This window comes from Littorina saxatilis, linkage group LG1 (genome assembly GCF_037325665.1).
Source record: "Littorina saxatilis isolate snail1 linkage group LG1, US_GU_Lsax_2.0, whole genome shotgun sequence".
NCBI classification, from domain to species: Eukaryota; Metazoa; Mollusca; class Gastropoda; order Littorinimorpha; family Littorinidae; genus Littorina; species Littorina saxatilis.
Window position 1 is genome coordinate 47867388 of NC_090245.1, and position 15460 is coordinate 47882847.

The window sequence follows — 15460 nt, forward strand, 5'->3', positions numbered from 1 at the left end:
GTTGGACCTGTACAAGTTACATCATCCCTGTCTCCCACTCCTAGATATATAGTCTCTCGCTGCTTTCAACTTCTTAAGTTAGATAAATGCTACTGCACATATATGTCGGGCAGTGATCTGTGTGCGTAGTACTAAATGTCACCTGCGAGCCTTAACTGGTGGCTTTAGCCTGCGTTTATTCATACAACTAGCCTGCAGCACTGTTCATGTCAGTGAGTATTACAGGTTTTCCCGATGATGCATTAATATCTCGTATACAATGTACCTCCCTTAACACCTGACTGGCACACAGCAGCAGAGCGTGAAAATAAAGTCTACGCCCTGCTCTTGTGCACTCTCTCTCCACCCAGAAAACCAGCAGAGCATAACAATTAGATTCTAGTCAATAACCCCCCCCCCCCCCCCCAACCTCTTTCAGGTCTGACACAGAGCCCAACAAGTAGTTTTTCAGAACTTGTTTGGTGCGGCAATGAATACAGGCACCTCCCACCTCCCACTACTACTCCCACCTAGGCCTTCAGTGTACTGTGTAGGCACACAGTTTTCATGTTTGCCAAAGATGTATTAAACAATGAGAGACGTAATTCTTCTCAAATCAAGTTAATTATTCTCATAAACGTTACCCGTGTGTCTGCATTTCCGGCAAATTTGCTAACATCAGGTCTAAATAATTCAAGTGAGCAGAGAAAAAGCTACCATTATCCAGACCTGCCAGCTCTTGTGAAGCCTTATAAGTGTAGCAATTTAGATTTTGGGGGGATTTTCAGCATAGCAAATGGTGTTTAAGTGAATCCTTATCTCAAATTTATTCCAACATTGGCATTTATGCCATCTTGCTCTACAGACATTTTTTATAAAGTTTTATGAGAATGCAGGAACATAAAATGCCCATTAGAGAGTAATTACTGCAGTGCCACTTCATAGTGTTGACGATGTTTTATGCCCCATTTTGTGACCGCTTCACAGAGTAGGAAGCAGAAACGAGTACCAGCATGGACTCACAAAAAAAGAGGGAACTGTTGCAAGCTTGTGATTGTTTGTTTAAGCTTAGCAATCTTTAGCTTGGTGTAGAAATTGCTCTGTAGCATGCTACGCTTGGCAATGGCAGCTCTGCTTCTATTTTATGTCCTATTGTCAGACAATGCAGACTGTGCAACAAAGCAAGTGCGTCAGTGGAAAAAGTTACATTCAATGTTCACACCTGAGTGCAGTGAAACCCCCATTTTAAGAGTGATTTAAGACCTTTACAGATCTGAGAAAATCAGGTTTTAAAAAGGGAAGAGTCTTAAAATGGGGGTTAATTTACTGAGGTTACTGCATGAGGGTCTTAAAAGGGAGGGAGTCTTAAATCATGGATTTTCCAAAGGGGGATTCCACTGTATCATGGAGACCGTGGGACACTAAGTATCACTGTGACAGTGTCACCCCATGCAGGCATCAAGGTGACTTCTCTACATCAAGATGGCAAGAGACGAAAGGATTATGATGACAGGAATGACACAGAAAGAACAAATTTACGTCAGAGTCGAAAGCACATGCATGTATGTGACCAATGCAGAGAGTCAGAAACAGGCGAAAGAAGAAATAATTAAAGAGAGCTAAGCTTAAAAGTATGTAGCATTACACCTACGGTGCTATAATGTCTCGCCCTGTAATCAAAAATATCAGTGATTTATACTTAAGTCAGACACCAGGGAGGGTGGATGGGAAAACCAGGGACACCCTGGAGGAAAATACCATCAATTGGACATAGAACAAAAAAAGTGAAAGAATTGTTTATGTAAGTAAGATACAAAAAAATAAAGCTCCGCTTAAGGGTGATGTCAGTTTTTCAATGAGGACATGCAGACAAGTTCCTAGACAGCTTAATTAAGTATGTCTCTAGATTGATGGGTCATGCAGCAACCATTTGATATAGCTTGTTGTTTTCCATTTTCATATTCTATATATCTCCATTGCTTCTTTATCAAACTGCTGGGAAATTTGGGTCATTTCCTCCCAGTGGAAAGCTAGCACTAGCAGCAACAAGAGTATTCAGTCACCTGCCTTTACGGCAAAATGATACCGTCTCTGAATCTGACTCTGAGTGCATGTGCACATTAAGTTGACCTGTGTCTGTTACAGCCTGGATTCAAACCCGTGACCCTGGGCGGGGATGTAGCTCAGTCGGTAGCGCGCTGGATTTATATCCAGTTGGCCGCTGTCAGCGTGAGTTCGCCCCCACGTTCGGCGAGAGATTTATTTCTCAGATGAGTCAGAGTCAACTTTGTGTGCAGACTCTCCTCGGTGTCCGAACACCCCCGTGTGTACACGCAAGCACAAGACCAAGTGCGCATGAAAAAGATCCTGTAATCCATGTCAGAGTTCGGTGGGTTATAGAAACACGAAAATACCCAGCATGCTTCCTCCGAAAACGGCGTATGGCTGCCTAAATGGCAGGGTAAAAAACGTTTATACACGTAAAATTCCACTCGTGCAAAAAACACGAGTGTACGTGGGAGTTTCAGCCCACGAACGCAGAAGAAGAAGAAGAAGAAACCCGTGACCTAAGTATCACAAGTCCAGTGCTTTATCAACTGAGATTTTTGTTCATGGTATTTTTGTCATTGCAGCTAGTGTATACATGCAGACCTATGGGGAAATTAAGACAGCAGCCATGCATGTGTGCCACCAATAACAGACATAACATGGTTGTAACAATTAAAATTGTACAGTGTATTTCTATTAGATATTCCAGCAAACAGGTGGGGTCATAACAATTAAAGTCCAGTAATACGAGAATTAAAGACTATAGAAATTGATGGGTGTACCTACATGAGGTGTACGTACGTGACTCACAACAAGTATGTATAATTTGCAACACATACCATTACAAATTTACATAAAACATATATGTACGCAAGGTTGTACAAACGGGGTCGGCCCGCTATTGCGCGGGGCCGCTATTGCGTGGGGCCGCTATTGCGCGAATCTTTAGGGTTAGGGTTAGGATTAGGATTAGGGTTAGATTCGCGCAATAGCGGCCCCGCGCAATAGACACTGTCAGTATTCCAAGCTCTCGTAATCTCTCGCAAACTTCAGAGCATAGCAAAGCATGCGGTACAGTGATCTCGTGCGAGCTGCACAAGCCAAGGTTTGAAGTTCTCGCGATGTTCAAAGCATAACAAAGAGCATGTCTCGCGAGAGCTGCTCAGATACCGAAAAGGTCTATAGCGGCCCCGCGCAATAGCGGCCCAGCCCCGTACAAACAGGGTACAGTCAACAAACAGGTACTTAATAAATCTGGTATTTCAGTTCTTTGCCTCTATTAATTCTAAGTCTTACAAAATGTGGAACCCTGGACACAATAACAGCGTAGAATCAGAATCAGATTACAAGTACAGAGCTTGCCATTTTTTGTAAGTGTATCTACTTCTGAATAACATTCAACCGCAGGTATATTTTATTTGTTCAAAACTGCCTGACCAGTTGTAAACCGTCTGAGACTGGGACTGGGAGCGGGCTGTTTTCTTCGAGCACGGACCACAGGCGGAAGGTATCGTTCACTGGACCACTTTCTATAGTAGTGGTCCAGTGAACGATACCTTAACCTTCCGCCTGTGCACGGACCTGCCACGTAAGTTTCTATCGATTTTGTATACCTGTTAGTGTGGCCAATACTTACCAGTTACAATCTAATGATCCTGGGGCACTTCCTGGTCGTCTTTCATTTCTTTCACGATGACGTGATATTGACGTGTCCAAAAATAAACAACTGGGAATTTTTTTCAGAAGTGAAACTCCGTCTTCTTGTCGAGTTGTCTCTCTTCACGAACTCTTCTGCGCTGATCTTTTTCTCAAGTTTCTGAGGATGACGAGCTCATCTATTTTTAGCGCTACCGCAAGTGCTCGCGGGGTATTGTGGGTAGAAATTCTGAAGGGGATTTCTGTTGCCAGCTGAGTCGAGAAGTCGGTCATTCAAAAAGCTCAAAGAACTGGGGTCATCTGATCAAGAAAGACAGTTCATTTTGACAGTAGACAAGGCCATTTGGTGGTGCTTTATTTGGTGGAAGCGGTGTGTGTGCCCGTCGTTTTCTGAAATCGCAGTATTTCCCTCGGCAAGGAGAGGGTACAATTGTTTTGGGTTCGGGATCAACAAACATGGCGGCTGCTGTTTGTTTTGATGATTGTGGGTGCCCTCGAATGGACGACCATCAAGACTGTGACCAGCATCGATGCAGCAAATTGTCTCCGTCACTGTCTCATCCGAAAAGCATTCTAAGAAACATTAGCTTTACGTCCTTAAAGAGTTTTCCGTGTGTCCATTAAAGGAACCCGCGGAACAAAGACAAGTGCGAAGTAGGAAGTAAAACTGTCAACAACAGGTCCGAGGTCAAACAACCCAAGTTGTTTGGAGAAATTGACCTGTTCTCATATGTCTGTGTGTTTGTGATTTCTTGATTAAGTATTATTACCAAAGAGCCATGAAGCTGTTGGAAAACGCTCGGCTTGAAGCTGTGAACTCTCAGCTTTGTATGGATCTGGAGAGTTGCAGGATTGATGGAAGGTAAAAATGCTGTCTCTGAATCTCTCTAAAAGTCTAACTCTAAGCATTAGGCCTAAAAAAAAAATAGGTGTGGTTACGGTAACCCGACCTACCCTATTTTTAGGGGCCGATCCTATAACTTTTTATTACATTTGTCAAAAAAACAAAAAAAACAAAAACCCAGTGCAAAAAACGCAATGAAAGCGAAAGCGCCCGTGTCGCACACTTATTTCCCTGTCAAGTACCGTACTTTCCGGGTCATAAGGCGCGACTTTTTTCCTCGAGTTCGACCCCTGCGTCTTGTATAACGAAGCGCCTAATCCGTGTATGAAATACGAAAAAAATCAAAGAGACCGCTTGAGTACCAGTCAAACAACTTGTGATAATGCATGTTTCAGCTACTAGGTACTGCCCTGCCTTTGATCTGGCCGCACACACAGATTTCCACTCTGTTAAACTCGGTCACTGACCGGTCACTGACCCCGATGCAGGAAGTGTTTCCTCTCTCAGATATGACAGGGGAACCACCTCTCATGGCAAAAACTGGGTCATTGACCCCTGGGAAGAAGGTCGTGTCTTTTAACAAGGCCACCCAGCTATCACAATGCCTTTGGTCACTGACCCCGATGCAGGAAGTGTTTCCTCTCTCAGATATGACAGGGGAACCACCTCTCATGGCAAAAACTGGTACGGTAGGTTTAATTTGTACACATTAGAAAAAAAGTTTTAAAAAAAAGTGATTGCCTACCTACCTACCCTATTTTTTTTGGCTATGTTACCGTAACCACACCTATTTTTTTTTTTTGGCCTTACACAATGTTATTTTTAAGAAACTTGTAAAAATAGAACAGCTTTCTTACTATTTTCTTGTTCTTGAACAAGTCCCACTTTCAATTTCATTCTTTTTTTTTTAAGTCTGGAAGCTGACGGTTCAAGGCAGGGTGGGAGTGGAACTGGAAGGCAACAGAAAGGTGCAAGTGGTGAATAGACCCCATCAGCATTCCAAGCTCTTGCAAACTTCAAAGCACAGAAAAGCATACAGCTATCTTGCGTGAGCTATAAAACCCAAGGCTACAAGTTCAAAGCATAACAATTTTAACATTACCAAAGATCATGCCTCGCGGATATCCAGCGAGAGCCGGTACTACTTGTCTCTGAAAACCTCATCAGAACTTAAGAAAATTCTTCCTTAGAATGAGTATTAGATGGTGTTTTCTTACATATTTAATTTTGTTTGAAATACTGACATATCTGCAACTTTCACCGTTCATGGCTTTATTTTCGTGTTTGTGCGAGGATTTACGAAGGAGCAGAAGCACTAATCACATGACGTCATCAATACTTGTGCTTTCGGGTAACAAGAGTTACCTCCCTTGCAATGAAATTGTTGCATCGACTTCGTTGAAAATCCGGCTCTTAACACAAAAATAAGGGTGCATAAATCAGGCATGACTTCTCACGGGCATGTCCAATATTTCACTTTGAAAATAGATTTATCATTTAGTTAGTTTAGATGGGGTTTTCAGATACCCTTCGCTGCTCAGAGTCAGATACAGAAAAGGTCTATTTTGTAAACAAAGGATCTCGGCAGTGTGGGTAGGGATGGGTGTATAATGTAATCAGAACATTAAAGATGATATATATATGAGTTGCAAATTGCATGAACCTTTCAATCGGTTCACATAATTTCCTTGTTTTTAATATTTTTCTTCATAAGAAAATTTGAAACCAGAAAAACAAGAAAAATATAGGAAACATCCTTTGGGTCAGCAAGGGAAGTAACGCATCTATACGCAACTGCACAAACAGTAAATCTGTAGTTCTTAAATATTTTGATTATCAAAATGGCAACATTCTGTTCACGCTTCACGCCTTGCAGTTGAAATGTGATTCTGTTGCATGGCAAATTCAACAACCCGAAAAAGTGAATCCTCTGAAAGAAAAGTTTAAGAACGATTGTGTGTAAGACTGGCTGCATAGAGAACAGAAGGCAAAGTTCTGCATTGAGTGACGATTGACGATGTTGTTGACTCATTTGGACGGCATGGGTGAAAATGTTATGCAGTGTTCTTGGGTGGAGGGACGAGTTCTTATTGTCTTTGTGATGGTAAGCTCATTTGTAGTGTACACGACATGATAAATAAGAGTTAAAATTAATGTATTACCTTTCTGTAGAAACTTTGTGCAGCTTTGGTGTCCCGCCACTTGAGGAAAACAAGACAGTTGTTAGTAGACAAAGGTGTGTGTGTCACACATTACTAGCGCATGATTTTATTTAGTTTTTTCTTGCTGTCAACAGAATAGAGAGTTACTCCTGCAAGATGGCTGGGCAGGACAAGCGCCTGTTCAAGCTCTTGTCGCGAGAAAATGGGGAGATACCAGGGGGGTTACAGGCGCTGTCACCGCCGCAGAGCATGGGACCCACCTCACACAGTCCTGGCAGGTTGGTGCTCTTCTTTGTGTTTGTTTATTTTCATTCTGTCTCTCGCTTGCATTGCTTCAGTTCTTTGTGCTTGATGTTTTGTCTTGTACAGAAGTCAGAGTTTCATTTAACCCTTTCTCTGCCTGGAGGTTGTCACTGTCTGCTGACGTCTTGTGATAACTGCTTCGCGCGCAAAAAATTTCAATAAACAACAAAAGAACACCAAAAAACAAACAATGTCTCTGTGTGGTGTATTCATTTATACATGAAGGGCTAACTGTAAATTGTCAATACAGGTAATGCTTTGTACACACATACTGGCAGCAAAGAGGTTAATTGTGGACTGAGGGAAGGTATTGTAATTTGTATGCTGTTTTTAGTCAAGAGTTTCATTGGTTTTGGATGGAGGGAAAGTACAGTAGTGTCATTTGTATGCTGGTTTAGAAGTGCTATTGTGTACTGAGGCAAGGTATTGTAAAGGTGTTGTAATGTGTATGCTTGTTTTGCAGTGCTGTGTACGGGTCGAGCCTGGAGATGGACGACAATTTCCGTGAGATACAGCTGTGTGACACCATCTCCACCAAAACCCTCTTCTACCTCATCTCCACCCTCAACGCCTCCTTCCACCCCGACTACGACTTCAGCAAGGCCAAGAGTGAGGAGTTCAGCAGAGAGCCAAGCATTCAGGTAAGTTCACTCACTTGACACTTTCACCATTACATATTCACTGATACTCTGACACTGTCGCCAGGTAACCCACACGTTGTCACTAGGTAACATGCATACTGACACTGTCACCTGACACTTTTACTGTTAAAATACGCTTTTACTCTGACACTGGGGTCTGAACAGCAGCAGCTTACATTTTTAGTTATACTATGAGTATGATACTCTGCTGCTGTTTGTATAGAAGGGACAGTAGCCAGGTCATCATCAGCTGGTTTAACAGAAAGCATGTTAGTTGTCAAAGCAACGGGCATAGCCCTGGGCAAAGTGAGGCTGTTTTGTTTATCAACATGTTCATGTTTTGTTGGTGACTAGTAGAGATGGAGCTTTGACATAGATTGCAATTTGCATTGAAGTTATACATTATTTGTTTGTTAATTTGGTTCATGTCCTGTTTGTTTTCATGTATGGGTATGTGGGTAATAATGAATTGATGTGTCTGTATGAAGGGCATGTGTAAGCACAAAGTATGAACCATTGCATGTTTGGCTGTGCTGGATATAGGACAAGCAGCTGGCAGCATAAACAGTGTTTGTGGAGGGTGTGAGGTTGGCACCAGTCCAGAGAGCGGGCCAGCCAGCCAGTGTTTGTGTTGACTTGGCAGAGTGTTCTAGTAAAGGGGATTGCTTGTTGCGCAATCACACCTTGTCACTTAAAGCCCATTTAGTCATTCACCTTTGCCAGATTGTAGTTACCTCACCAGATTGTAGTGTTAGAGTTAATCCGTTGAAGTGTGTTGGTACCCTTTGGTGAACCCTCTATTTTAAGGTAATCCTATCAGAGTGTTTACCTGTATGTATGGTGAGGATGTTGGTCATTTCTACAATAACAATGTAGGGATTGACACAGTTATGGCAGAGGTTTTTTTTTTCTGAGTGTACGCAATAATCTGTGTATGTGGACAAGTGCATATTTATTATTGGCTTGCTCTCACAGAGCTGTTTTGGTTTCTGCCCTTTTTGCTGCCTGTCATACTATTACTACTTTGCTGCACTGTTCAGAGGGCTAGGGGCTAAACCCATGTTACTGCCTTGAAAATCGTGTGTATTTGCTTGTGAAATGTTCTAAATGGTTAAATTAAAACAAATTATGATAACTGTGACTGGGTGTAGTAGTTGGTAGTTATAAAGACATGTAGTGTTAATATCCAAGCTGGGAGTTCTAATAATGAAGACTTTTTAATGTCCCCTTTTGGTTAGAGCTCAAGGCAATATAGTGATCTACAACTGACAAACACACATACACAATGATTTATACAGAAGACATTGACCTGTATGTGTCTGTGCAGTAATGACATGTTGTGACTTAAAGTTATGGAGCAGATGTGACTGTAGGTTAATAATGTGATTTGCTTCTGTGTTTGCAGGCTGTGATGACGGCAATTGACACGCAGCTGTTTGCAACGGCAGGTGATCAGTTCGGTGCTCTCAAACAGCAGCTGTGGACCGCACTCGATGGAGAGATTGACCTCAAGGACTGTCACATATACAGGTCTGTCTGCCCCCCTGTCTCTCTCACAGATTCTCTTTTACTCACCAGGCAGAAGAATCTCCAGTCGTTCATGCATGGGTGAAACTTTTCCGCCTTAGGGCGGAAATCCGCTAAATGAAATTGGTCAAATAAGGAATTCCTTATTTTGAAAATCTGTTAAAAAAATTAAAAACAATTTTTTTTTGTTTTGTTTTTTTGCCGGCGATCCGATCCGTATTTTCTCTAACACAGTGACCGGACATCGCTGAGTCTTTGTTTCACTGAGCTCGAATTATCGGACTACAGCTTGGCATTTCTTACCATTGTTTACTGTGCAAATGTGTGTGTTTGAGATACCAGGAGAGGCCTACTTTTACCCTTAAAAAGTCTGATTTTTCGTTTTCTTCTGGGGGGGCTTTGCCCCCCTGGGCCCCCTAGCAGGGCGTTGCCCCTGCACCCCACCAGGGCCCAGGCGGCCCAAGGACCCCGGCCTCATTTTCCTTATTTTCAATTCTGATCAGTTTCACCCATGTTCATGTCTGATATGGAAAAGCATGATTGATTTTGAGGCTGTAAGCAGCAATCCTCATGTGTCAATAATGTTTTCTTCTTCTCATACATCAGGGTTCAGGGAAAATGTAAGTATTAGACGGTAAGGTACAGTTAAGTTCACCATTGTACAACATTACAGGCAACCGTGCCAAGTGAACGTTTGTAAAACATGCTGCTGTGTGTTGTTACCAGGTGAAAATGTGTAAAACGTGCTGGTGTATGCTGTGCCAGGGGCAAGTGTGTAAAACATGTTGCTGTTTGCTGTGCCAGGTGAACGTTTGTTGAACGTGTTGCTGTGTGTTTCAGCTACAACCCAGACCTGTCGTCAGACCCGTTTGGAGAGGAAGGCTGCATCTGGTCCTTCAACTATTTCTTCTTCAACCCCAAGCTGAAACGCATAGTCTTCTTCCACTGCCGCTCCACCAGGTCTGTGTCTGATGGACTGTCATAGCTGATTGTAGCTGGAGGGGGTGGGTGGGGGTTAGAGGCACGGCCAGATCTTAAGAAAAGCGCTTGATATTGACTGATCTGTGTCATAATTGGATCTGGTTCTGTTCGTGGGAGAGAGATTCTGGGTATGTGTTTTCTTTGTAACTGAAGGGCCGAAGTAGTCTGGTTGAGTCAAGAGGGGGGGGGGGGGGGGGGCTGTTGTGTTGGCAAGAACCATCAGCCATGTGTCACATTATTATAGGGAGAGAGTAAGTAGACTGTGATACTGCTATGTATGGTTGAATGGTAATGACATGCATGTATGGTTGATTTTTCAGTCGGTCGGCCCCCTTTGGAGACTCAGGCGTTGCTGACATGGATATGGACGACAACGAGCGCATGATGTTCGACCAGTGAGTCTTACTCTTTCATACCGACACATATCCATAAACACACCCCGCTGTCAGAGACACCGTCTTCTTCTTCTTCTCGTTCGATCCTTCTAGACATCCACTCCTGTGGTTCGCACGAATGCCACCGACTTCTTTAGGGCCACGAGGTTGCCAAACAGCTTCTCCGGCCAAGCTGTGCTTCTTTTTTCTTCCTGCAACAAGCATTCTTGTAGAAGGTGTGCTAGAGCCACAGTCAGTAGGACAGCTGTACGAGACATCAAAATCTGTGAGTCTGACAAGCAGTATGGTTTGCAATTTTGTGAGCAGGACGAGTGCTTGTTTACATTATACGAGGTACAGGTCGTGGGGTGTGTCTCATCTGTCTCGCAAGGCAAGAGATACACAACTTCTTTTGCTCACAGTATAATATTGAGTGTACAAGCATTTGTATGAGAAGGAACAATCGCATTATCGACTGGTTTTGAGTGTATTTTTATGAGAAGGAACAATGGCATTATTGACTTGTATGTGTTGTGTATTACAGGTATGACGATGACCTGTAAGTGCCTTCACCCCATCGTGGGCTTTGTCTTTCTCAGCGGCAGCTGACCATCGTTTCCATCTCCATGGCGACACAACAGCCCCCCTCACTCTCTGTGCTCTACACTCCTGGCTTGGAGCCAATCTCAGCAGTGCGGAAGGAGCTTGCCAGCACCCCCTGTTGTGTCTTCTATCAGCATTGTATCATCGCTTGGGTTGGCGACTCTGCTTCATCCATTATGGTCGTAGCATGGATTGACAGCGTTCGTTGCCGACGTGCTTGTCTTTGGGATTTAGTGTTTCAATGGCACTGTGCTTCTTCACACCTTGAAATAAACAGTAGTTTTTCAGTTTGCTGTACTTTCTTTGTAATTGCCACTTGTTTGAACAGTATTAAGTTAGATTATATTACACAGCTTGCCATATAGCTGAAGTGTGTTTACCATTCTTTTGGGTTGGTTCCTTGCTGACCTCTTGAATCCTGAGGCATAAGTCAGGTCAGTTGGCGGGTTCCATCAGAAATAATGTATATCAGTGATACTGTACCTTGTATCCAAATAAGCATCTGCTTTGAAGTATTGTTCCTAGATGGACGGTCGAAGAAAGTGAAGATCTGAATTTGTCAGAAGTGAAAGTGACAGCTGTTATTTTGTCTTCTGCTTAGGTTTGAGCTGTGCATTATCTTTTGCTTGCCGGTTTGTTTTGCTTTGTGATGGCAACAGACTTTATTTTGTAAAGCCGCTCAATGTCCAAAATTCTGCGATGTTGAATTAAAAGCTTTGAATCAGTTTCCAGTTTAAAATGTTTAGCTGTTTGCCATCTTTCTTTGGCTGTCAGTCCTGGGCCATCATTTGATAAGCAGACACTGAAGTCACCTTTTGATTTATCCACTGATTTTTGTTGTTATTACTCGCTGTTGTGTTACATTTGTACTTCCAGTCAACAGTGGTTTGTGTGATGTAGAAAAGGCAAGTTAAGGTGTAGTATGTTACATATGTAGATGGACAGTAGCCCAACAAGCAGCAATTTTTTTTCCATCAATTTCCTTGTTCTTGTCATATGATGCGTTTCTTGGTCTTATTCTCTGAGTAAATGACAAGCATTTGCAGGAACATTACACAGCAATCTTTATTTAAATTGTTTTTAGGAAACTGATAACAGATTTGGAAAAGAGCTATTCATTAAAAATACTGAATGTTCAGAATCCATGAGGTTTCAAGGCCACAGGCCCTCATGTTCCAGAAACATGTCTTGATGCTGATGGTGGTTTAAGTGCAAAAATACATGTGCACCAATACCAGTATTCACTTTCCTTTTCTAAACGCTGAACAGAATTTGACAATTTATCAAATGAAAAGTTCACATGCAACCTTGTCGGAGTTGATGTAGAGCGTGACTGGTCTTCATCCAGACCTCTATGAGCAGTATGTCAGTGCTGGTTTCCCTCGCAAGTCTTGTTCAGAGATGAGCAAGGCTTCCACATTATAAGACATAAGATCATTTATTGTCCATACAATTAAACAAAGTGTGGTTCATCTGTTCTTGAACAACCAAACAACATTTGACAACAACCAAAAACATACAAAGTTAAATAAAATAAAGTTTTTAAATCAGTTCAGTTTCAGATGCTCACATGTTCTCATCTTGTAAGTTTTAATCTCAGTGCAACTATAGTGGCTCACACAGACCTAATTTTTCTTCAATTTGGTTCAAAGTCACTTTCTTTTGCTTGATCGTGAAACTTAGGTGTTTAATGCATGTTGTTATTCAAGATCAAAAGTAAAACTGTGAGGTATGAGTGAAGATGTACATGTGTTATGTTTTGATTATATGTTTAAAAAGATACTGAACATTGTTCCATTTTCTGTGAAGGAAGCGTATTATAAAGGAAGAAATCTGATTTAAAAGTTTCAGATGAAGCGAGTGCTATTAAATAGGCATACAGTGGGTGCACACCAGTTTTTGTAGTTTGGAGAACTGAGGGGCATTTTTCCAACAACTGAGGGGTATTATCTAAAAATAAAAAAAACCTGAGGGGCATCATCTAAACAAATGAGTAGTATCTAAACAACTCATGGGTGTTATCTAAATATCTGAGGGATTTGTAGGTACAGTGTGCTGCTATTTATGTCTTATCTTAATGGGAGAAATATCGTCTTCTTTTTTCTTCAATTTGTAAAACTTGATCAAAGTGTGTATCATCAAACTATGCAGCAAAAAATCAGCAAACGGTGTAAATTTTTTGATAAAAGAATCTTTGTCAAGTTAACCTCTGCTTCTCCGTTGAAATTGAAGATCTATTGTGCTGCCTTTATTTCAGTTTGAGTTTCATTGGTATACCTTTGTTGTTGTGGTGTTAAGCACTTTGATGTTGTCAATGATTTTGTGTAGCAAATTCCCCTCCGAATGCAGACTGAAGTGAATGTGAAGAGTGGCACAGGGCAGGTGTGAAATACAGTGGAACCCCCAATTTAAGACTCCCTCCCTTAAAAGACCTTGTTTTCTCAGATGTTCTGATCTTAACCTCTGTAAATGTACCCCCATTTTAAGAGTCCCTCCTTTTTAAGGCCCTGTTTTCTCAGATGATCTATTCATAACCTCTGTAAATTTACGTCCATTTTAAGAGTCCCTCCTTTTTAAGCTGTTTTCTCAGATGTTCTGTTCATAACCTCTGTAAATGTACCCCCATTTTAAGAGTCCCTCCTTTTTAAGCTGTTTTCTCAGATGTTCTGTTCATAACCTCTGTAAATTTACCTCCATTTTAAGAGTCCCTCCTTTTTAAGCTGTTTTCTCAGATGTTCTGTTCATAACCTCTGTAAATTTACCCCCTTTTTAAGAGCTGCTTTTTTCTCAGAATGTTGGAGGTCGTATGAGGGGGGTTCCACTGCAGTGAAACAGCTTGATGCCACACTATCTGTCTGCTGCGGTCAAACTCACTGCTCATTGACCTTGTGTGAAGTGAACGGTGAAGGCAGAGGCCAGAAACTGCGGAGAGTGAGAGAGCATAAGGCAGGAGTGAAATGCTTGATGCCACACACTGTGTCATCACTGTCTGCTATTGTGTGGCTTACTGCTCTGTGGACTGGATGTGAACTGACACGGGCCAGTGCAGCCACATGGTTTCTGTGCTGCAGTATTGGATTTTAGGACCGTGGTTGTGACTGTGCATAGAGATGTACATGCTCTGTTCAACGCTCATGTTGGAGCAGAGATACCGACATTCGTGTGATGTTGGTGTTGTGAAACAGACATTTGTTTGATGGTGGTGTTGAGATACAGACATTTGTGTGATGTTGGTGTGGAGACAGACATTTGTGTGGTGCGTTGTACTGCATGGACAGCACAAGACAGTGAGAGTTACAAGACGTCAGCAGTTCTGCTCACCGCATATCACATGCACACCGACTACATGACATTTTGAGACCCAGAGCAAAAATCAGCTGACAGCACATCTGAGTTTAGACGAGATCTGCTAGTGCGAAGTGCATTCCAGTTATATCTGTGTTTTGAACTGGAAAAAATGATGACAGCGTCTCTTTTAACGCGAGGAAATCCCCAGATAATATCCACCAGACATGGTGGTCAGGAAGAGACCGTGAGTGACAGCGATGAAAGTTGTCAAGAAGTGAGAAAGGGATGGTCTTGCTGCCAGCCCCAGCGTGACGTTCTCAACACATCCCATTTGTTAAACAGATGTGTGTGAAACATGGGGCTGTGGGCATGTGCAGGATTTCTGATGTGGAAGCACCTACAGAATAATGTCGTGTGATGCAGGGATCCTTGAGACTCTTTACATGCTGCAGTCAGCTCATTTCTTACTTTATGGAGATCCTTTGTTTTGGGTTGATCACTGGTGTGAGGAGTGTTAACAGATGGGGTTTTTTTTGTGCTTCTCTGTTTCCTCCATTACCTTTTGGTTTTAGTTGATAGACTGGTGAGAAATCATCCGAGTTGGTTGACAAATCTTACGGAAGGTTTATTTACATCAGTCACTTTGTTCATGTTTTGCGTATTCATTTTTAAGAAGTTGTCATTTATTTCACATTGCCATTTGTTCATTTCACGGAGTGATCTCCTTCGTTTTGTGACCTGGTTTTAACCATTTTAACTTCAAGGTTAAATGTGTATAGCTATGTGTGACCTGTGTATATATTGAACAGTAACATTTATCCTCACTACAGCAGTTTGACATTCTTGTGTTTTATTTTTAAATGGGACATATTAGTTGTTAAATTCTTATCTTCTACACAAATAAACCAGTTGTGTATTTTGATACAAACAATGCTTTGGTTTGAGAGAAAGTGTATGTGTGTGTGCATGTGTCATTGTGTGTGTGTCACTGTGTGTGTGTGTGTGTGAGCATGATTCACTCACTACTTGGTTTTCCATGAGTGTGTCAGGTTG

General features: G+C 42.1%; 1 protein-coding gene across 1 annotated transcript; it reads left to right on the forward strand.

Moving 5' to 3' along the window:
- The first annotated feature begins 3899 nt into the window (after nucleotides 1-3899).
- LOC138971905 (repressor of RNA polymerase III transcription MAF1 homolog) lies at nucleotides 3900-15338 on the forward strand. The gene is made up of 7 exons (XM_070344751.1): nucleotides 3900-4546; nucleotides 6825-6968; nucleotides 7457-7634; nucleotides 9040-9164; nucleotides 10002-10121; nucleotides 10463-10537; nucleotides 11061-15338. Exons 1-7 carry the CDS (start codon nucleotides 4464-4466, stop codon nucleotides 11077-11079), a joined length of 744 nt encoding a protein of 247 aa, XP_070200852.1. The 5' UTR covers nucleotides 3900-4463; the 3' UTR covers nucleotides 11080-15338.
- Nucleotides 15339-15460: the final 122 nt, after the last annotated feature.

What these genes read in the sequence shown, in the direction of transcription:
- LOC138971905 (XM_070344751.1), top strand. Translation starts at nt 4,464, where the DNA reads ATGAAGCTGTTGGAAAACGCTCGGCTTGAAGCTGTGAACTCTCAGCTT. An exon ending in GCAGAGAGCCAAGCATTCAG is followed by an intron (nt 7,635 to 9,039) that starts GTAAGTTCACTC and finishes CTGTGTTTGCAG; the next exon opens with GCTGTGATGACGGCAATTGA. An exon ending in AAGGACTGTCACATATACAG is followed by an intron (nt 9,165 to 10,001) that starts GTCTGTCTGCCC and finishes TGTGTGTTTCAG; the next exon opens with CTACAACCCAGACCTGTCGT.